Consider the following 23,598-nt stretch of genomic DNA (forward strand, 5'->3'; position numbering starts at 1 on the left):
AGCAAATAAAGTGGAAGGTGGCGACTTCACCTCTGACCTTCTGACCTCGAAATCAATAAAATTCATGGGATCTTTGCTAGCATCGTACACACCAAATCATATGAGCCTAGGTTAAGTACAAATAAATAAGGACTTCAGAAGTGTAAGATGAAAACATGTCAGTGTGACCTTGACCTGTAACCTTTTGACTTCAAAATCAAGAGGCTTCCTGGGATCTATGCTAGTATCATACACACCAAATTATATGCGCTTCGGTTAAGTTCAACTGAAGTTATCGCGTATACAAGGACTGCAGAAGGCTAACATGAAAACATTATTATCACTGTAACCGTGACCTTTGACCTTGTTTAACCTAAAATCAATAGGCTTCTTGGATCCGTGTTAGTTATCATACACACCAAATTATATGAGCCTAGGTTAAGTAAACTAAAGTTATCACGTTTACAAGGACTTCAGAAGGGTAAGATGAAAACATGTCAGCAGACATATAGGAGACTATTTGCCAAATCTGTTTTCGTTAAGAGTTAGATAGGAACAGCTTAGTGATAAAATGATTAGCATTGTCCATTCTTTCATAATGATCGTATAACATCACTCAGAAAACTGGTCCTTACATAGTGGACTAATGCCCACAACCCCTATCACAATCTTGAATTTTAACCATAATCTTAGCTGACATTAGATCCTTTTGTGATATGGCTACAGTTGAATTAAAGTGTCCTCTTCCCACAAGCAAACTTTGGTTCTCAGAATCAATGCTTACTTGAAAACCTTCAGTTCATACACATTAACTCATAGTTTAAACACAGGATTACATGTAGTACACACATACATTCAATAATATTAAGATAATCAACACAATTTTAGGATTTGCAAAGTTGTGAAATAAAAGTCATGGTGCAGTGATAGGATATCCACACAATGAAGGTAGTAACTGTATTGAATGAAGATTAAATAGATATATACTATTTTAAACAATGAATATTAACCAAGATATTAAAAATGCATGTATTGCATTATCTTCATACTCTTCCTCACATTTTCTGTTAAGATTACATATTAACCATATCATCTACTTACTTTTAAAACAATAGGATGGGTGGAAGACCTTCCATTCTAAGCCTGAGGTTTTTCATTTCAGGAAATTAAAATTTGTGATTTTAGCATTTGCACAAGAAATTTCTTACAAGCGCAACCTTTTATTTTATGGTGGTAAGTGGCCTGATTCGTCCCTTAATAATCATCAAATATATCTATATGTATCTGGACAGAGCTTAAAAATAAAACTTATCACCCTTCAAGCTCTAGAGCAAGACATTGTTGACTTATACCCTCGATATCACGCATCAGGCACATTGGCAATATCTGTGATGATGGTCTCATAAATTGAGATTCCACGAAGAAAGATGTCTTCGTTGAGGTATTCGTTGTGATCATGGAGTAAGATTGGAGTGTTATTCATTGGTGAGAAACCAAAGCAAGGTATACCCAAGGCTCGGAGGTACTTGCTATCTGTCCCAGCTGGAAATATCTCAATATGCAGATCCATCTTCCTGATTTTAAAAACAAAGAAAAGACAGATGCCAATTTATCTAATTTACTACTGAATGTCTTACTCCAATAACATCAAGAGTAAGGACCATCATCATGTTTCTGAGTGACTCACTTAAGATTACTGAAAAGTAGCTGCATGCATGGGTCAACGTATTTCATTGGTTATTGGAAGTATTGAGTGTTTTACAGAGCCCTGGGCCCCATCCTACAAAGAAATTATTACACTGATGGATTTCCATAGAGTTACGATTGATTGGATCAATCATAACTCTATAGAAATCAATCAGTGTCATTATTTTTCTACAGGAAATAAGCAAAATGTCCTTTGTAAACAAAGGCAAACACATCAAACTGTCAAGAAATTAATGAACTTATGGATATACATTCATATTTGGAAAATTTTTTGAGCAAACATGCATTGTATATGTTGACTTTGCTGGCTTTCCATATTTGCGATTGATCACATCAATTGCAGCTCTTTGTAAGACGGGCCCCACGTTTCCAAAGGAATTTGGTTAGCAATTACTGACCACTACTTTGTGATGTAAACAAAACCATCATTCTAAAACATCTTTGGAAAATCTTGGAGAACAACAAAATATTGCTTGGCCTATAACAAAAAGAGTAAGAAAAATGAAGCTGCACACACAAAAAAGTGTGTACAGAGGGAAGATGCACTTTGAGGCTTTTGATACAGAATATGTGAATTTGATTTTTATGAGAATAATAATAATTGGAGGCAATATATTTGTTTCATAATGCCCCTTAATGTCACTGCAATATTCAAACAACAGAACACTAAAAAATCAATGAAATTAAAAAATATTCCCAAAACAGACCAGTGTGTTAATAGCACAGTAAATACTTTGAAAATAGATCATCAGCATTTAAGAAACATGACCCACATACATGTACACTTAAGTCTGCATTAATTGATCTTCTGCTGTCAAAGAAATCTTTTAGACTAGAAAATTGTTTCAGAAAGCTGTTCATAAGTTAAAAGCCACTTTAAGAGCAACTAGTGAACTTTTCTTACGCGCTAAGTAATCACCAACGAACATTTAATGGAATATCGTTTACCAAAAGAAAGGATCACCAGTTGTTCTTAAAGTCATTCTTAACTTAGGAACAGCTTTGTTAAATGCCCCCCTGATCATGAAAATATATAACCTATTTTTAATATCTTCTTGAGTTCAACATAAATTTCTTACATGACACTCGTACAGAACTGCAAAGAATGAAACTTGGGCAGAAAGGGGGTTGCTTTAAAGCAGCAATAGTTGAATTGGTCAGGGATTTAAATCGATTGTCTATACAACACAAATGTCGACTACATCTCCCAGGGGGGGGAGGCACTTACATTGACAAATGGATACCATGCGTGACCCAAAAAACATGTAAAAAGGATCTCTTTTTCAAGATAGGGCATGTTACTTACTTAACGTAATAAGGGTGTCAAAAACACTTAAATTATGAAAAAAGGGCATCTATTTCACTAAGAAAGCTACGTGTTTAGGGTCAAATTTGCAAGGGATATAAAAAGACTAAAATGTTTTATAAAGGATGTACCTTTTGCCAAAAAGTCAACACTACATGTTTAGAGTCCAATTTACGTGTGGTGTGGAGGTGGGGCCTTTCTAAACCCAATGATGTACATGTAGCCAAGGTAAAACCAACATCCATGACATACAACAATAAAAATAACGCTGCACTTATTTAGGGGTTCAATTCAGGGAATACCTGCCATGAGTATTGTTTTGTTTCCAATACTTGTTAAGGGTAGGGTTTCACATGCCAATAATTGTTAAGGGGTGCATTATCAGAATATGGAAAATATTTGTTTAGCCCCCCCCCCAGGGCTTATCTACATACTTTTTTATTGAAAATATGGATGAGTTCTACTGGCCAGAATAGAAACATTAAATTGTTCACAATGTGTATTTTGGATGAAAAAGAGTATTTTCTACAAAAACGGTATCATCTAGGGCTTTACCTTGATTGAAACACTGTGATTGTCAAATATATTGCAGAAATATTAAGAACATTTAGCAAGTTTTATAGAGAAGCAATGTTTCACTTACTCTTTCTCACACGCTTTCTCGAATGTTTTCCACCAGGTGTTATCATCACCCAAAGGGGTTGTATAACTGATATCTTTCTACAGTGGATAGAGAACAAAATAACAAGTGTACACAAGAGACATGTATACAGTGTAAATCAATGAATTACTCTTGTATTTCTTCATGTATATGATGTCAAACTAAATTGAATTACATTATATGTAAACTAAGAGTGTCAACTGCCCCCCCCCCCCCCCTGTAGTCAAATATGCTAAATTTCATATACATGTATTTAAAAAATAATTTCTGGTAAAAGTCACAATTAATTTTGAAATCTTAGTTCTTTTATTTCATCACTGTTACATTGCTACTTTCTTGAAACCATTGTTATGAGATCCTTTCTTACTGTTACTTTTTGGTATTTAGAATATGTTCATGATATATATTCATGAATGCTCAACAAGAAACGCAGCGCGCGTCACAGCTGCACTGCTAAAGCCAGGGTAATTATGCGGCATATACTGTAGAGCGCTTAGAGACTTCTGACAAAGTAAGTTTTAAGCGCTATATAAGCAAGTATAATTATTAAGAGTCTCAGCTGCTGCATCATAACTACAATAAAAATTCAAGCAATACAAACTCACCCTCAGTAGTTTATAAGACACACCAGACCCACCCATTGCTACAAGTTCATCTAGTTTCTTCACCATATCCTGAAAAAAATCAAGTAACGATAAATAGAATTATGAACCATGAAAAATGGAGATATAATCTAAATGAGGAAGAATTAATGAATGAATAGAATGTAACGCCATACACGTATATTATGTTGGAAAGATTTAAGAATATCAAACTTGGTCTAATATATTTCATTCTCTTGTTTTAATCATCTGTCCTAATTTCCATTTCATTCTAAAAAAAATCAAAGCCAAAGATAAGACAATGTCTGATAAAGCCCCCAATCTGTACAAAAAGACAACAGTCTTTATCCAGAACAAAATAACAATTTATATACTAAAAGATTGTTTCAAAAATAACTACCCTAATTTCCATTTCATTCTAAAAAAAATCAATGCCAAAGATAAGACAATGTCTGACAAAGCCTGAAAGCCCCCAATCTGTACAAAAAGACAACAGTCTTTATCCAGAACAAAATAACAATTTATATACTAAAAGATTGTTTCAAAAATAACTACCATACCAAATCAAAATTGATAAAAATTTTGAAGAGAAGCATATTAAAACAATTCAGGTTGGAATAATTTGTAGCCCCTGATGACAAAGGTAATGCAACAGTATAGTTACCTCTGGAGTTGTGTCTGGTGAGACACGTAGATCAAAGAGAAGTGTCAGGTTACTAGGAACAACATTTTTAGCAACACCTCCCTATAAATGTAAAAGGATTATGAACAGTACTTTTATATGAGGAATAAAAATTGGACAATATAAAGTATACATATTCTTAACTACCACTACTACTACTACTACTACTACTACTACTACTACTACTACTACTACTACTACTACTACTACTACTACTACTACTACTACTACTACTACTACTACTACTACTACTACTACTACTACTACTACTACTACTACTACTACTACTACTACTACTACTACTACTACTACTACTACTACTACTACTACTACTACTACTACTACTACTACTACTACTACTACTACTACTACTACTACTACTACTACTACTACTACTACTACTTCTACTACTACTACTACTACTACTACTACTACTACTACTACTACTACTACTAATGCTACTTCTACTACTTCTACTACTACTACTACCTCTACCATTGCCACTACCACTACATATTACTACTTGGCTACAACTATTGCTTCAACCACTTCTTGTTCTACTATTACTCATTAACTATCTCTTTAACATCTATGGTTTGTTTCTGAATCCTCCTCAATGAAAGTTCAACAAGATATGTTAGTCCTTATCTTTCAGTATATTTCAATAGAATCAATTTGCCACAATCTAAATTTGGTTTGCAATACCTATTAAAAGAATCACTTGAAGGAAAAAAAATCTACCTTTCCCCAAATCAGTAAGCTTCTACAGTCAGTGGCGGACCATGACCTGGGGAAGAGAAAGCATTGGAGGGGCACAGCATTGTTCACAAACAATACAATGCCCCTTCAATCATTGTCTTCTCCGGGTCACTGTCCGCCATTGTCTACAGTGCTTCACTAGTATGCTATTACTTACCGATACATAGGTCAAGTTAGGGGTGTTGACATCCCCTAATTTACCGCTCTTCTTTGCTCTGTGTTGGAAAAGATTGGAAATCGCGATTTACTAATTTTTTAAATTAAAAAATACTTTTTAAAATTCAATTCTTCAAAAAATTCCACACTACCCAAGTATGCATAACTAAAAGATATAATATATTCATTTGGCTCAACAATATAGATTTTATTAGAAATATTACCATTTAATACAATAACAGTAGCAAGTGCTTAATCAGTGCTTATGTCTGACACTCCTGGCAATATCTAATTATTACCCCAGCTTTAGCATAGATGCCACAAGGAGTTTTTTTCAAGGAACAAATTCCACTCACCTCACCTGGGATGAGTGTGGTAAATATAGATCAACACCATGCCAAAGGATGTTAGTGCTGTGGTGGGATTCAAGCCCCAAAACACCCAATCATAATATAAACTTTCTGATAACCACCTCAACCAAATATCTTTGGAGACATCAAAAGGGAAAGAGAAAAAGAAACATGAGAAAATGTTGGGTTCAATGCAATGAGCAAACCAAATATATGAAGAAATGATGTTAAGGTCTTAAACTGTAAACTCCTGCTATAGTGTAACTCGCTCTCTAGCTTATTGAAAATGTGTCCAGTGTGTGCGCGCAAGGCCTCTGTGTTGTTTGGTACCATTTGTTTGTACACCAACGCACCGGATACACGCATAGGATCCACTGCACAAACACGTACACAATCGCCTGTGATTTGCTCTAAATGAAAAATATGCTGCACTTTTTTACCAGGTTATTATACGTCTTAAATCTCTTTTATTTTGTGATGAGAAAGATGTGTTTTTCTGAAACGGACTACAACCCCCACCCCAAAAGAAAAACTTAAGTAGTTGGAAAAAAGAAACATACAGAGTGTTTTGGGCGTGAATATTTTGGACTGAAGTGATTTTCTCGCATAAACTCCCCTTTCACTGTGCGCTCGTACATTAGATTTACAATAGAACACTTTTACGCGAACTTACCCAGCGAGTTACACTACAAGCACGATTCGCTTTTAAGACCGTAACAAATGCTCACCTAGCTTCTTCTTGATCTCGATAATTCAAGAATGCGGTCAAAACTTTTTGCTATCAAAGAATTGATAAGAACACAAGAAAATAAAGATGATTCAACATGGCAAATTGTTCAATTGTGCAGCAGCTATTATTAGGTAAAATAAAAGAGTTTCCTCTCTGTCATCCACTGAGTAAGTGAGAAATCATGAATAGTTGCATTCAACTGTCTGATTAATCATTAAAAAACTACTTATATATATTCACTTAAGAAACTGCATTGTCTGTAATATATTTTCTCAGAATGTGGATAAGTCTACATTTATTCAATACATGAGCATGAAATCAATGCCATGATGAGATCATGGCAATATATTTCTCAAAATATCACAATGAATATGATATTTTACCATTCAATTCGGTTGTAAAAGAAATTAACAAGTTCACTCATTGGCTAGTGCATAAATAGGGACAAATCACATTTTTAAAGAAACCATGTGAAGGAATCCCCCAAAGAAAATGACCCCTGACCAATATTAATCCTTCTTACTAATTTTGCAGCAGCAGTATCCTGTATGAACTGAGATCCATGGCCAGGCTGTCCAACACAAGTTACTTCAACCCCTATAAAAAAAAAGTATGAAACATCTACCCTTATTCTCCTCTACTACTACTTCTTCTACTACTACTACTACTACTACTACCACTACTACTACTACTACTACTACTACTACTACTACTACTACTACTACTACTACTTCTACTACTAGTACTACCATCATACCTGTCTCATACCTGGGAGGTCAGTAGTTTAAAAATTAACCCTGGATAGGTCTGACCAAAAAATAAGATGCAAGTTGCTGGTACCCTTTTGGCATTCAATGATTTAAGGGATAGAGCAACTGTGATCTGGCAACGCTCAGTGGCTGTCTGGCACATGATCAATTGGGCAAATGATTTTTCTGAGGATTTCTATTTCTGATTTCTGTTTCAAACAATAAAATATGAATTTTTCCCTTTTTTTCTACTACTACTATTACTACTACTACTCCTCTTACTACTTCTACTACTACTACTACTTACTTACTCCTTGTACTCCTCCTACTACCAAGACGTGAATTCAATTCAAAGCAGTAGAGGCCCATTGCCTTGATGTCTAGCTCCTTGGCCTTAGATATTTCTTGCACCATTTTTAAATTTTCAAATTTTGCTTTAGGGAAAAATGTCCTAAGATGTATGTACTGCCAAAAATTATAACTTTCTTTTTATGCGGATGGCTTATCTTTGTCTGCTTCATGAAAAATACAACATAGAGAAAAAAATGTAAAGACAGATACTTACACCAAACTGCCCGTTCTCCATGATAGAAACTGAATTTTTCTGTTGGGTTGGCAAGTCCTAAAATCATGAATAGAAATAAAGATGTTGTAAGATCATAATAACATTTAATATATGGCCTGAAACACATGAAGCTATGATAATGTATGTTTGTTCAGGGAGGGGTATTATAGGAAATAATAAAAGTTAGAAAGATCAGACATGAAATAAAACATAAGTAATGCAATGAGTTCTGGAAGAAAGGAAAGGAAAAATAAATCTTTGATTGTAATTTCAATTGACAACCTCTACTCATTCCATGTGTATTTTTCCTCTACTCACTCCATGCTCCTCTTTCCTCTACTCACACCATGTTCCTCTTTCCTTTACTCACTCCACGCTCCTCTTTCCTTTACTCACTCCATGCTCCTCTTTCCTCTACTCACTCCATGTTCTTCTTTCCTCTACTCACTCCATGCTCCTCTTTCCTCTACTCACTCCATGCTCCTCTTTCCTCTTCTCACTCCATGCTCCTCTTTCCTCTACTCACTCCATGTTCCTCTTTCCTCTACTCACTCCATGTTCCTCTTTCCTCTACTCACTCCATGCTCCTCTTTCCTCTACTCACTCCATGCTCCTCTTTCCTCTACTCACTCCATGCTCCTCTTTCCTCTACTCACTCCATGTTCCTCTACTCACTACACGCTCCCCTTTCCTCTACTCACTCCATGTTCCTCTTTCCTCTACTCACTCCATGCTCCTCTTTCCTCTACTCACTCCATGCTCCTCTTTCCTTAACTCACTCCATGCTACTCTTTCCTCTACTCACTCCATGCTCCTCTTTCCTCTACTCACTCCATGCTCCTCTTTCCTCTACTCACTCCACGCTCCTCTTTCCTCTACTCACTCCATGCTCCTCTTTCCTCTACTCACTCCACGCTCCTCTTTCCTCTACTCACTCCACGCTCCTCTTTCCTCTACTCACTCCATGCTCCTCTTTCCTCTACTCACTCCATGCTCCTCTTTCCTCTTCTCACTCCATGTTCCTCCTTCCTCTACTCACTCCATGCTCCTCTTTCCTCTACTCACTCCACGCTCCTCTTTCCTCTACTCACTCCATGCTCCTCTTTCCTCTACTCACTCCATGCTCCTCTTTCCTCTACTCACTCCACGCTCCTCTTTCCTCTACTCACTCCATGCTCCTCTTTCCTCTACTCACTCCACGCTCCTCTTTCCTCTACTCACTCCACGCTCCTCTTTCCTCTACTCACTCTATGCTCCTCTTTCCTCTACTCACTCCATGCTCCTCTTTCCTCTACTCACTCCATGCTCCTCTTTCCTCTACTCACTCCATGCTCCTCTTTCCTCTACTCACTCTATGCTCCTCTTTCCTCTACTCACTCCATGCTCCTCTTTCCTCTACTCACTCTATGCTCCTTTTTCCTCTACTCACTCCATGTTCCTCTACTCACTCCACGCTCCTCTTTCCTCTACTCACTCCATGCTCCTCTTTCCTCTACTCACTCCACGCTCCTCTTTCCTCTACTCACTCCACGCTCCTCTTTCCTCTACTCACTCCATGTTCCTCTTTCCTCTCCTCACTCCATGCTCCTCTTTCCTCTACTCACTCCATGTTCCTCTTTCCTCTACTCACTCCATGCTCCTCTTTCCTCTACTCACTCCATGCTCCTCTTTCCTCTACTCACTCCATGCTCCTCTTTCCTCTACTCACTCCATGCTCCTCTTTCCTCTACTCACTCCATGCTCCTCTACTCACTCCACGCTCCTCTTTCCTCTACTCACTCTATGCTCCTCTTTCCTCTACTCACTCCATGCTCCTCTTTCCTCTTCTCACTCCATGTTCCTCCTTCCTCTACTCACTCCATGCTCCTCTTTCCTCTACTCACTCCATGCTCCTCTTTCCTCTACTCACTCCATGTTCCTCCTTCCTCTACTCACTCAATGCTCCACTTTCCTTAACTCACTCCATGCTACTCTTTCCTCTTCTCACTCCATGTTCCTCCTTCCTCTACTCACTCCATGCTCCTCTTTCCTCTACTCACTCCATGTTCCTCCTTCCTCTACTCACTCCATGCTCCTCTTTCCTCTACTCACTCCATGCTCCTCTTTCCTCTACTCACTCCATGCTCCTCTTTCCTCTACTCACTCCATGCTACTCTTTCCTCTACTCACTCCATGTTCCTCCTTCCTCTACTCACTCCATGCTCCTCTTTCCTCTACTCACTCCACGCTCCTCTTTCCTCTCCTCACTCTATGCTCCTCTTTCCTCTACTCACTCCATGCTCCTCTTTCCTCTTCTCACTCCATGTTCCTCCTTCCTCTACTCACTCCATGCTCCTCTTTCCTCTACTCACTCCATGTTCCTCCTTCCTCTACTCACTCCATGCTCCACTTTCCTTAACTCACTCCATGCTACTCTTTCCTCTACTCACTCCATGTTCCTCCTTCCTCTACTCACTCCATGCTCCTCTTTCCTTACTCACTCCATGCTCCTCTTTCCTCTTCTCACTCCATGTTCCTCCTTCCTCTACTCACTCCATGCTCCTCTTTCCTCTACTCACTCCATGCTCCTCTTTCCTCTACTCACTCCATGCTCCTCTTTCCTTAACTCACTCCATGCTACTCTTTCCTCTACTCACTCCATGTTCCTCCTTCCTCTACTCACTCCATGCTCCTCTTTCCTCTACTCACTCCACGCTTCTCTTTCCTCTACTCACTCCATGCTCCTCTTTCCTCTACTCACTCCATGCTCCTCTTTCCTCTACTCACTCTATGCTCCTTTTTCCTCTACTCACTCCATGTTCCTCTACTCACTCCACGCTCCTCTTTCCTCTACTCACTCCACGCTCCTCTTTCCTCTACTCACTCCTCTACTCACTCCACGCTCCTCTTTCCTCTCCTCACTCCATGTTCCTCTTTCCTCTACTCACTCCATGCTCCTCTTTCCTTAACTCACTCCATGCTACTCTTTCCTCTACTCACTCCATGTTCCTCCTTCCTCTACTCACTCCATGCTCCTCTTTCCTCTACTCACTCCACGCTTCTCTTTCCTCTACTCACTCCATGCTCCTCTTTCCTCTACTCACTCCACGCTCCTCTTTCCTCTACTCACTCCATGCTCCTCTTTCCTCTACTCCATGCTCCTCTTTCCTCTACTCACTCCACGCTCCTCTTTCCTCTACTCACTCCATGCTCCTCTTTCCTCTACTCACTCCATGTTCCTCTTTCCTCTACTCACTCCATGCTCCTCTTTCCTCTACTCACTCCATGCTCCTCTTTCCTCTACTCACTCCATGTTCCTCTTTCCTCTACTCACTCCATGTTCCTCTTTCCTCTACTCACTCCATGTTCCTCTTTCCTCTACTCACTCCATGCTCCTCTTTCCTCTACTCACTCCATGTTCCTCTTTCCTCTACTCACTCTATGCTCCTCTTTCCTCTACTCACTCCACGCTCCTCTTTCCTCTCCTCACTCCATGCTCCTCTTTCCTCTACTCACTCCACGCTCCTCTTTCCTCTACTCACTCCATGCTCCTCTTTCCTCTACTCACTCCATGTTCCTCTGTCTCCATGAAAAATTTTAAACAATTATTAATTGAATTAGCTTGCCCTGAATTGAATCAAAAGATCATCTTTGAGATCTCTGAGGGCTGTTTCATAAAGGTGTTCACCAGTAAAGTCAAGAGTGACTTTACCGGTATCCTTTTTTGTGGTAAACGATATTCACCAATAAATGTTCATGAATGGATATTTGTGTAAGAAACGTTTACCACTCATTCTTAAAGCATGGAGGTATAGCTGTAGCTACATGCTTAAAATAGCTCTTAACTTATGAATAGCTTTATAAATCACCCACCTGATCTAACTGTAAAATCATTATTGAGAATAATTAAAACAAATTAATAAGTGGATGGGTTTTTTTTTATCTTCATTCAAAAAGATTTTTATCTCTAACATATTTTTTTGTATCATTATGAACCTGGGTCTGGGGGTCTAATTCCAAAAATCTTGTTATCAATAACAAACGATAGAATTGTATTATATTTTTTTGTTCTCATCCTATGGAGTAACATCATCATACTCATAGATAGCAGAATCAGTTTATCATTACTCAGGACCCTTAATGTAAATTATCATATGAAAATGTTCCATGCTGTACCTTCGTCAAGACCAAATCCAACATTGAGGTCCCTGAACTCTGCAGTCTGTGTGAATTTTCCCATTCCTAGGTTTCCACCAATTTCTTCATCTGTGATACAAATCGAAAACTATGATAATAAAAAAAAAGACTTTCATCATTCTGAAACCTTAAAATAGAGCTAGCAATTTTGGTTCTTGCTGTAAGTCAAAAGATACATTGACCAAAACAAGATTTTAATTAATTAGGTCAGCATTTTGAAATTAAAAATAGAACTTCAGATCTTATACATTAAGCAATATATTACCTCATCATTGATTGATTGATGAATATGCAGTGACAATCAATAGTAATCAGAAAATAACTGACATGTTTTAATCCTAATTTCAATTTAATTTAACTATAATTTACTTGGACGCAACTAACATCTACCTTCTGTTATTTTCTAGGCAACGAATTTGTTTAGGTGCAGTTTGTGTTTAAGAAAATATTTTGGGACAAGGGCACTTGGAAAGATTTTTTACTAGGGAGGCCGACGTAAATTAGAAAAAAAAAGGGTTTCCCAACACAATCAAGGTCATTTTGGTCCAAAGAAATTTGAAAAGAAAAAAAAAGTGTTTCACTACAAAATGGAGGTCCTTTTGGTTACATTTTTCTATTTTTACAAACGTTCCAGAATACCTGGGGGTGCTGCCTATGGAGAATACTACATGCAGCATCCCCAAGGAAAATAAAGGTTGTGATTCAGCACCCCCAGCAACCCCGCATCCGGGACTGTTAAAAAAAAATGAATTGGGGGCAGTCTAACACAGCCTGGCAAAACTTGTTTGAATTTTAAATGACAGAGCCTTTATCATCAATATATGTCCACCTTGACTATTCAATATAAAGTAGGTCCAATGACACAAAAAAAGGAACCAATTTTTAGGACAATTTTAGATATTCTAGTCATATAATACATTATAGTTTAAAATATAACACTAATAGAATGTTAGTAAAAGCAGTATAATCTAAGACCAAAATTCTTAGTGGAACCGCCATGCATGGCAGATTACAACCAATAAAAGCCGAGGCATGACAGAAAAAAATTGTTTAAATCTGCATCCAGTCTCATGTACAGAATCAATGAGAGAAACAGGTATACAAAGAACACAAAAGAAATGATGAGCCATCCTTTTCTCATCCAAGATTGTCACATTCTAAATAAATCTTGATCAATTTTCCAGCGCAAATCGATCTTGACAATAAAATTTTTAATGTATCAAAATAAAGAACAAAAGCTGTAATTGTGTACCTATACTGAGAGGCATACTTAAGATCCTTGATTATTTGTGGGATGTACTATACATGTATCTTCTCCCAGTGTAAATGTTGCCTAAAGTTGCTGAAAATAATCTTACCTGGCACAAAGGTCATATGTATGGTTCGCATCATCCGCTTCCCATCTCTTATGAGTCTACGAATAGCTTCGATGTACCTACATTGCAATGAGTAGTAAGAGTGAGATATGATCTTTGACAGTTTAATTTTCAAACAATTCATTCTTCAAATAAATTGGACCCATCTTGAATACAAAGTCTTAATGTAATCTGTATAATATGGGTATATTATGAAACAAAATGGAAACATGACCTGATGCAATCTTTAGTGCACCTTTCAAACTATACTCAGATTCAATTCAAATATGATACATCCGTTATTTTATATAGGCTCATAAGAGCTTTGATCAATGTGAAGTGAAGCAGTTCAATGAAGTACAAATTTTCAGTTTTATTGTCACCTATCAAGACTTACATTTTTCATGTTTCCCACCATTATTGTGTGAGTGAGGACTATTCATTAAGGTATTGTCTCATTCTTTGTTCTAAAAACTTTTAATCAAGAAAGACAATGAGGCATCAACTGAAAGTTCAGAACTGACTGGATATATGCAGATTTTGACTTGTTGAAAGAAGCTTCCATTATTTTTCAATCCAAACATGTTGCCCCCCACCAGCATATTACATGCGAAATTGAAAGCTCACTCAACCAGCAAAGCAACTCATTAAGAAGCTTGGACTGATATTGGTGAGTTGCATGATTTGATTTAGAAGAACTAAAGTAAAAATTTTACATGCCATATGCAAAACATACATTTTAAAGAACATAAAACAAAACGTTAACATTATTATTCAGAAAACTGAAGACATTCTTATTCACTTAATCTTTGCTAGGTATGCTGCGGGCAAGACTTGAACTTTCTACTCATATCTACGGTACGAGACTATGTACACATGGGTACGTACCGGTGTGTAATATAGCTAGCCAGCACCAGTAGACGCATCTCTCCACAGCTAAGTACAGCGCTATTCCCTCTCAAACGCGCATCCTATTTCATAATTGTTCCATCTGAGCTTGTCTTTACTCTGTGTGATGTGTCAAACCGCGTTTATTGAAAAAGATGTGTTGGATGCATTGAAAAAGGCTACATAGACTTGTATTTTGTGAGGTTAAACTGCAATTAGATGTTTTCATGTTTCATCATAGAGATCAAATGTCTGATCCAAGTGAATAACAATGACGAAATTAGGACTAATAACAATGTAAAATTCTATGTTCTTATAGTAATCATAAGTTCATTTTATAATTTCACTTCATTTCATTCCCAAATTAAGTAATACAAATGTATATTAACATTGATTGTCTTGCAGCATTTATAAGGATTGCCATGGCTAAATATAGATTTTTATAGCATGTTGATTAGCTTTATGCACAAATTTTAGGAATAATCATTAAAATGCGCATTATGAATAATATGACTCTTTATTTGAGAATTGGGTTAATAGTGAAGTAAGAAGTTAAGACAACAAAGGCTCTAACAAATCAACACATGCAACCGTTTAGGTACCATCTTAAACAAATTAAAATATGATGTTTGAAGGTTTGTATGCTGATATTTACAATCCACGAACAATGAAAAATCAAATTTGTGCCATAAAAGTTGAATAATACATAAATACCTAACATTTTGAAACGCTGTTCCTGAAGAGATGTTTTGAGAGACAGATAATCTTATAAATATAGAATAGCAAAATGTATTTTGTCTGAAATCATATAAGAGAATAATGTAACAAAAGTTTTCATATGACTTACTGAATTCCAACACATTTCATGTCCTGCAAGACAAGGGAATAGAAAAATAAAGTGAAAGAAAAGGAAAGCAGCAAAAAAACATATTTTTGGAATACATGTATAGAGAAAATGAAAAATTAAATGCAATTTTTTATTCTAATGAATTGTTTGATTTTATTCAGTGAGTTAACTCTGGGGTAGATAAATATATAACACTCCTGATTTGATTGATATATATTGCAAATATATTCACCTCAATATCAGCAGTAGAGTTTGAACTGCACAACTGCAATATCAACATCATATGTTTTTAGCACCAGTTGTTAAGGGTATAACAGCAAGAATCAAGGAAGAGATATCACACTCATTCAAGGGTAAAATATGTGGGAATGATATTTTTTCCCTGAAAAAAAATACATGAATCACTAGTAGAAATAGTGTAAATCACCCCCCCCCCCTTTACATCAAACATAAAATAGATTGATTTATATCATTCAAAATATATTGGATTATTTAGTTTTTACTCTGGAGGAAAAGTAACATCATACCCGAAGTATGGTTTCAAACTTTCCTTCAAATATATTAAGAATTAGAGACTCACCTGAGATCCCCTAGCATAAATGTCTCCATTCGCCATTTTCTTTGCCTCAAATGGATCACAATCCCAATGTTCCTATTAAATATCAAAGGAGAAATATAAATGACACGTGTCACTACCGATTCTGGTTGATCATCATTATCTTCTCTGTAACCAGAACAAGAATTTCCACATTTTTTAACATACCAAAGATGGATGAAAGATGACTGCCAGTTACAGAGTCAGTCTTTCTATTACATGCAGAGGGTTAAACTAGCCACTTTCTATATCAAAAACATTTAAACTTTATACCAATCAAATCACTTTTTGAATAAGTCAATGTCATGCAGTTCACCAAGCATCTTTCAATATTGTACCCCAACAAGTAACAAATAGTTTGCCTACTAATCAAATGTGCAAAACAGTCCTACCTTACTTGTATCAGAAACAAACTTTTTATAATTTCAGCTGTCTTGAAAAATGTATATGCACCAAATTTTTTTATTCAATATTTTCATTTTTTAATGCAACTTAATATGTCACTTTTACTTGTCAAATTTTTAATCTATCATCTCCATTCAAATAACACAATAATCAAAAGTTCAAACCAAGTAAAATTGTTGCTCTCTAACACTGTCATATATCATAGAGTAGAGCCTACTTACTGGGAAGACTGGAACAACGTCTATGTGGGAGTTTAGAATTATGCTTTTAAGATGAGGATGTGTACCTTCCCATGTAATAACAACCACTATCTTGCCGGGATGAACCTGAAGAACAAAGACATGAAGAAACCACGTGTATGTTAACTCATACATATAATGTTTTAAGCTAAAAGGCCTTCACCAGTATCAACATAGACCTTTTGACAATACCGCATGATTTTCAGTTTCAATGTTCAGTCAGATGAATACATACACTCTGTTTGATAATGATGTACATATAAGAAAATGCATTTCGCAAAGCAAAATATGAAATCTCACTAGAATCAGATTTCAATGTTGGTATTGAGGCAAATCATTTGAAGATCAAACTAAATGACAAAGCAGAGGAAATGAGATGTCAATAGAAAATGGAACTTATAGTCAAAAGTGAATAGTCGACAGAAAAGTAACAAAGTATAAAAAAAATTATTTGTTGCAAACCTCTATAAACCGTACTGGTAGGCCAAGCTCATCTCCCATGCGCTTCAGGAAAGCATTAGCACCAGCTGTAACAAAAAAAGGTATTTTAATACTTTTAAAATGATGAACACTTATACCCATAAAAGTTCACATTGTAAAGAAATTGCTAATACACATATTAATTGAAAATTCCAAGATTATCCCTAATGTGCATCAAAAGACAAAGCACATATATGAATGTAGTAAAGTCCTGTGAGATTTGCAGTCAAATCAAATGACATTTGCAGAAATAAAAATTTGTTAAATTACTTGAATTTTAGAAGTCCGTTTGGAGAATAAATATGGTAGATCTAAATAAATTAATACAGAGGTTGAAGGTCAATAATGCAGCCAGCATTGACAGGTTAACAGCGACTTGTCAAAAAAAATATTAATCTTTATCACCTCACATTGCCTAAAAATCAGAGATTTTGCTAAATATCCACTTCACCCAGGTGTATACTGAATTTGGCCAAAATATACAACCAGAACATTCGTGTGGATCATGTCTTCTCCACATTTCATTGTCTAATGCTGGCCTGGCAAATACAATGATTTCTGTCTCCGAAAGTCAGAGTGAGGTAGCCAACACTGTTACGAGTGCAACATGATCATGATTACGTGATTATAAATAACCAATACTGCTAATTATTTATAATCAAGTAATAAATCTTAGCATTTGTGAAATAATAATTTTTATCTATAAATTGTTCTTCAAAACGACATCGATAACCGGATGTACATCATACATAAGCGGTTCAAGTGTTGACCCTATTGTATTTGCATTGTGTACATTTGGATCGAGGGATCTGCACGACATCGGTCTGGTAAGAAACCTTCATTTTGTAGCATTTATTTGACCATTTTTTAAAACCTTCCTACGCATTAGGCGTAGGAAGGTGTAGAGATTAAAATCACAACAATTTACGTGATTTTTATAATGGATTTCCTAGGACCTAGGCTAGCCCACTCTAGGCGACACCGCAATACTTACCCGTGTTAAGAAACTGAGACTCCACTCACGCGCATTTGGGCAGCCCTAGCTTAGAACTAAGCTTTCTTTCCGTAAAAAATCTTTATTCTTATGATTCAATAAATGTTAATGAATATATAATTACTCTTAAATCGGTACTCACCGGTTCTTTTCTTGAATTTTCTGCCAAATTCCCACGCTTCTGGCTTCAATTCTGCGATGGATTCTGTTGCCATAGACAGCTACACATGCAACTCTATTTATAAATGGAGCGCCCCTTACGAGAGTTGTTAATGCCGCGGAAAAATTGTTAGGCATTTTGGCCTGTGGTCAAGGCGTTCTTTTGTTCTATTTTTTTTATAGGTATGAGATCGAAATCACAGCGACTATTCACACTGTTCCATAATGATTCCGAAAGGAGGTGCAGCACCCCCCACCCACATGGGCGCAAATCCCAGGGGGACACTTCCCCCTAACCCAAAATAGTAGGGGCACATTATCAAATGTCCCCCTACTATTTTTGTTCTTTTATATATGATGGAAAGAAATAGGCCTACATCATTTAAATCGAAGTAAAACATGTATTTTGGACGAGACGACCTTCTTTTGGGGGTGATAAACCTTCCTTTTTGTTTTTTTTTTGTTAGTTTGTTTTTGTTTTTTTTTTTGCCTGTTTTCCAGCCCCTGGTCCCCTACCTTAGATTTCCACCCTTGCCTCCCACTACTCTTGATATTGTTTGCGAATCTGTTTAGTAAATTAAAGGGGAATTTCACCCTGATAAAAAGATGATGAAAATATGAGAAAAATCATTTCAAAATATCGATGAAGGTGTTATTTGACAAAAAATGGAGTTGATAGAATTTAGAATGCTTGATTTATTGTGACGTCTATAACGAGCAGTTGCTCTATCCTAAATATAAAATGCCCAAATTTCCCATTTTTAATGGTCCGTAACGACCCACTTTTTTCTTTTTGATAACAAGTATGAATTGATATAGGCCTACTAAAATGTACCATAAAAATCATTATCATGTATTTCTTGACATTTCATTTACTTTTTTACCATAATAATAGCTGCTTGCAAAGGCCTACGCCGTCACAAAAAAACCCGGGGGGCCGGGGGGGGGCACTTACATTGACGAGTGGATACCATGCGCGACCAAAAAAAAACGTAAAAAGGATGTCCTTTTCACGATAGGGCACGTTACCTACGTAACGTGATAAGGGTGTCAAAAACACAAAAATAACGAAAAAAGGGTATCTATTAATTCGCTAGGAAAACCGTCGTGTTTAGGGTCTAATTTGCGGGGATGATAAAACAAAATCAAAATGTTTTATAAAGGATGTCCTTTTTGCTCCAACACTTCGTGTTTAGAGTCCGATTTGCGCGAGGTGTAGAAGGTGGGGTCGTACTAAACCAAATAAGGTAAAGCCGACGACCGAAGGACCCGTAACAATAAAACATTCCTGTACTTGTTTAGGGGTTCATTTCAGGGAATATTTGCCAAGAGTATCGTTTTGTTTCCAATACTTGTTAAGGGTAGGGTTTCACACGCCAATACTTGTTAAGGGGTGCATTTTCAGAATATGGAAATTACGTGTTTAGGGTGCTTTTCGAGACCCCATGGTCGCGCATGGTATCCACTCGTGAATGGAAGTGGCCCCCCCGGGCAAAAAAAAAATCTTACCTTTGAAAAAGATTGGTGGGGGATGGATTTTCCTCGAACGCATACCAATTTTTTTTCTGCTATTTTCATAATAAACTTTAAATGAATTCAACTTTGCACTACTTAATTTTTTCAAAGACAAAATAACAAAATTACATCTCGTCATCATCATCATCACCACTATCATTAGCATCACCATCATCATCACCACAACCGTCACCACAACCATCATCATCACCAAGATAATTTTCATCATCGTCATTGCCATCATCATCTTTTTTTTTCTTTATTTTTTCCCCATCCCTTCTTCTTTTTTTTTTCTTCCAATATTCCTCCTTTTTTTTAGAGCGGCACACCGTCATGCTCCCTCACTGATTATCCGCCTCTATATGCTTGGTGTTGTATAAATTGGCGGATACCTGAATGAAATACTGAAGAGAAAATAAGGAAAGGGAAAAAGTAAGAAGAAAAAGAAGATGAGAAGAAAAAAAGAAAGCCAAACAAATGAAACAAAACAATGTCAAAATTTCGTAATAAAGTCTTCTACATGTACGTCAGTTTAATAATGATGTTTTCATTGAAATGAGAACAAAAAAAGAATTGAAACCATAGGCGGCGGAAGCGGGGACGTTCCCCCCTAAATTTGTTGTTGACCTTTTTTTTTTTGCTTGTCAATTTATTTTCCTACGTCCCCCCTAAAATGTTTGGGTTGAGAGCCTTTTTTTTTGCTTGTCAAAATTTTTTAGGTTGTCCCCTCCTAAAATTTGGGGCTTCCGCCGCCAATGATTGAAACAGGACTACATTATAGTGTAAAGAAATAGAGGGAAGCTCCGAGACAATAAAAAGGTTGAAAAAGAAAAAAATGTGAAAACACAAAGCTCTCACAACATGAGCATAATAACAAATAATAACAAATAAGCGAGGACAAGTAGCTGAGGGACCCCCCCCCCAACTCTCTCTCTCTAGTTATCTATCTATCTATCCGACTCGATTATATAAGAGAAGAATTTACTAATCAAAATATTATGAGCAAAAAGCACGAGCTGATATTTTTTATGAATATTCAAAACTGATAGAGAGACGCAATCGAATTATTCGATTGCGACAAAATTGATGATCTGAGAATTTATTGTTTTTAGGAATTCATTAAAAGCATAAAGTTGATCAGCATTAAAATATGGCAGGCGCAACGCATGAGCTAAAGCTTTATAGGCATACACCGATAAAAAAATTTAAGTATTTTTGGTAATCATGAAAAAAATTGATATTTCATGAAAGAAAGCTCAAATCCCGAGGAGGAATATTCTTATGAATTGACTTTAAAAAAAACTGTGGTAAGCCCCATTTAATATTTGATTATAAGTCGAATAAAACAGTAAAAGCTGACAAACGTTCGCGTGATATTTGGCAACCTCCCCCCCCCCCAAAAAAAAAAAAATAAATAAATAAAAAATAAAAAAAAAGTTTTTAACTATAATAATGATCGAAGGTAATTTTGTCTCGCGTAGAACTGGACAAATGAAAAAAAGATTGTCACTAAAAAAATGAAGGTAATTTTGACCCACGTAAAATTTGGCGAGCCCCCCCCCCAAAAAAAAAAGGAAAAAAGGTTTTAACAAGCAAAAAAAGGCTAAAAAGGAGAAAGAAGAGACAAGAATAATTATGAACGAAATATCCCCATTACAAATAATGCTGTGATCATCATAAGGGAGGGGTCGCATAACTAATATGAACAACGTATTTAATTCCAAAATATTTACTACAAATCTCAATAGGGGGATCGGGCAGAAATGCTCACCCCCACCCCCACCCCCCCGATCCGCCACTGATTCCAATCAATAATGACATTTATCTGCAATACTGATACTTTGGAATCAAGATACTGAAGATTGATACGCTTTACATAAATTATGAACGTCTGACAAAAAGATAATCTACCGATCACCTGACCGATCAGCTGACCAGTTCGCGTATCACTTCGGAGTTGATCACTCGTCGCAGCTGTGTGGAACGCTCACCGAAAATCAACAAAAAGGGCCTGAAATTAGTCTTGAGGACGCAATGATGATGATTTTTTTAAATATGGCATATATTTCTTCATCATTGACGTCTTGACACTCTCTCCATAGTGCCTTCAGCGAACGACCAAAACAAAGATGGATTCCCCCAAAAAATCCATCCTTTTAAACCGAATTAAAGAGCATTCATTTAATTTTATTAATTCTTACACCTTCCTACGCCTAATGCGTAGGAAGGTTTTAAATATTACTATTTAAAAATGTAAAAAAATGAAGATTTCTTACCTAACTGATGCCGCGTAGACCCCTCGTTCCACATGTAAACAACGGAAATACAATAGCGTCGACCCTTGAACCGCTTATGTATGACGTACTTCCGGAAAGCAATGCCGTCTTAACGAACAATTTAGAGATAAAAAATCTTATTTAACAAATATTAAAATTTATTTTGTGATTATAAATAATTTATATATATTGATATGAATTATTTATGATCACAAAATAAATTTTAATATTTGTTAAATAAGATTTTTTATCTCTAAATTGTTCGTTAAGACGGCATTGCTTTCCGGAAGTACGTCATACATAAGCGGTTCAAGGGTCGACGCTATTGTATTTCCGTTGTTTACATGTGGAACGAGGGGTCTACGCGGCATCAGTTAGGTAAGAAATCTTCATTTTTTTACATTTTTAAATAGTAATATTTAAAACCTTCCTACGCATTAGGCGTAGGAAGGTGTAAGAATTAATAAAATTAAATGAATGCTCTTTAATTCGGTTTAAAAGGATGGATTTTTGGGGGAATCCATCTTTGTTTTGGTCGTTCGCTGAAGGCACTATGGAGAGAGTGTCAAGACGTCAATGATGAAGAAATATATGCCATATTTAAAAAAATCATCATCATTGCGTCCTCAAGACTAGCCTGAAATGTAAGTTTAATGATAATATATTTTAATTTGAACTACTTAATACTTTTAATGTATCCCCACCAAATGAAAGTCATATCACGTAACTCCAATTTGTATTAAGGCGTACATTTACCAAAGTCTTGGGTTGGAAATCAGAACAGCATTGTCTAACCCATATTTTTGGGTAATGTCGCCTATGAGGTCCATACATGTTAATGTTTGGACCTCATTGGTAGTAATGTACTAGGAGTGGGCTAGCCTAGGCTAGGCCTAGGGAAATACATCTTTGTTTACATGTGTCTCTTAGTCTTATACATGATGACAGGTGGTTCAAGACTCCAATGATGAAGTATGTCAAAGTATTTAAAAAAGACATCATCATGGAGTCCTCAAGACTACTACTTCCACTACTAGTCAGCTGTCTAGATGGACGTGGACGCACCGCGATAGGCCCCCGGCAGCGAAGCCGGTATCCGTATCCCTGTACATACGGGTTGCCGGGGGTATGGTACCCGGCGACGGCCGTACTACCATGTCCAGGCAACTGAGGTAATATTAATAAGGGCAAGGCCAATTCGCCAAGCTCAGCTTAACTTATGTTATAAATAGTCAAATTATCTTACTATAATCAGGATTCGGCTCGACTGTCTTGAAGCGCAGGTATTCTCTGAAATTAGAGACGGCTGGATCCTCTCCCAATTTTGATCGTTTAGATGCAGAAGCCATTTTAATGGTGGGATCAATCGTTCTTTGCCAGCGAAAGTTTGTCTAATTTGAGATGCTCTATGGATAGCTCCATA

The 23,598-nt window shown here is 36.6% G+C and overlaps 1 protein-coding gene across 1 annotated transcript; it reads right to left on the reverse strand.

Moving 5' to 3' along the window:
- Positions 1-523: 523 nt before the first annotated feature.
- LOC121410729 (aminoacylase-1-like) lies at positions 524-23,598 on the reverse strand. The gene is made up of 15 exons (XM_041603000.1): positions 23,422-23,598; positions 17,214-17,278; positions 16,734-16,838; positions 16,093-16,164; positions 15,513-15,535; positions 13,781-13,857; positions 12,402-12,491; positions 8,247-8,303; positions 7,456-7,529; positions 6,931-6,980; positions 5,854-5,911; positions 4,920-5,000; positions 4,259-4,327; positions 3,636-3,712; positions 524-1,553 (listed from the first exon to the last, which is right to left on the reverse strand). The coding sequence occupies exons 1-15, from the start codon at positions 23,522-23,524 to the stop codon at positions 1,340-1,342; spliced, it is 1,215 nt and encodes a 404-aa protein (XP_041458934.1). The 5' UTR covers positions 23,525-23,598; the 3' UTR covers positions 524-1,339.

Source organism: Lytechinus variegatus, chromosome 3, assembly GCF_018143015.1.
Source record: "Lytechinus variegatus isolate NC3 chromosome 3, Lvar_3.0, whole genome shotgun sequence".
Lineage (NCBI taxonomy): Eukaryota > Metazoa > Echinodermata > Echinoidea > Temnopleuroida > Toxopneustidae > Lytechinus > Lytechinus variegatus.

Excerpts from the sequence above, each read along its gene's own strand:
- LOC121410729 (XM_041603000.1), bottom strand. The coding sequence starts at position 23,524 with ATGGCTTCTGCATCTAAACGATCAAAATTGGGAGAGGATCCAGCCGTC. Across the intron at positions 5,001-5,853 it reads CTAACTTGACCTATGTATCG|GGAGGTGTTGCTAAAAATGT; the intron begins GTAAGTAATAGC and ends TTACATTTATAG. Across the intron at positions 3,713-4,258 it reads TGTCTTATAAACTACTGAGG|AAAGATATCAGTTATACAAC; the intron begins GTGAGTTTGTAT and ends TATCCACTGTAG.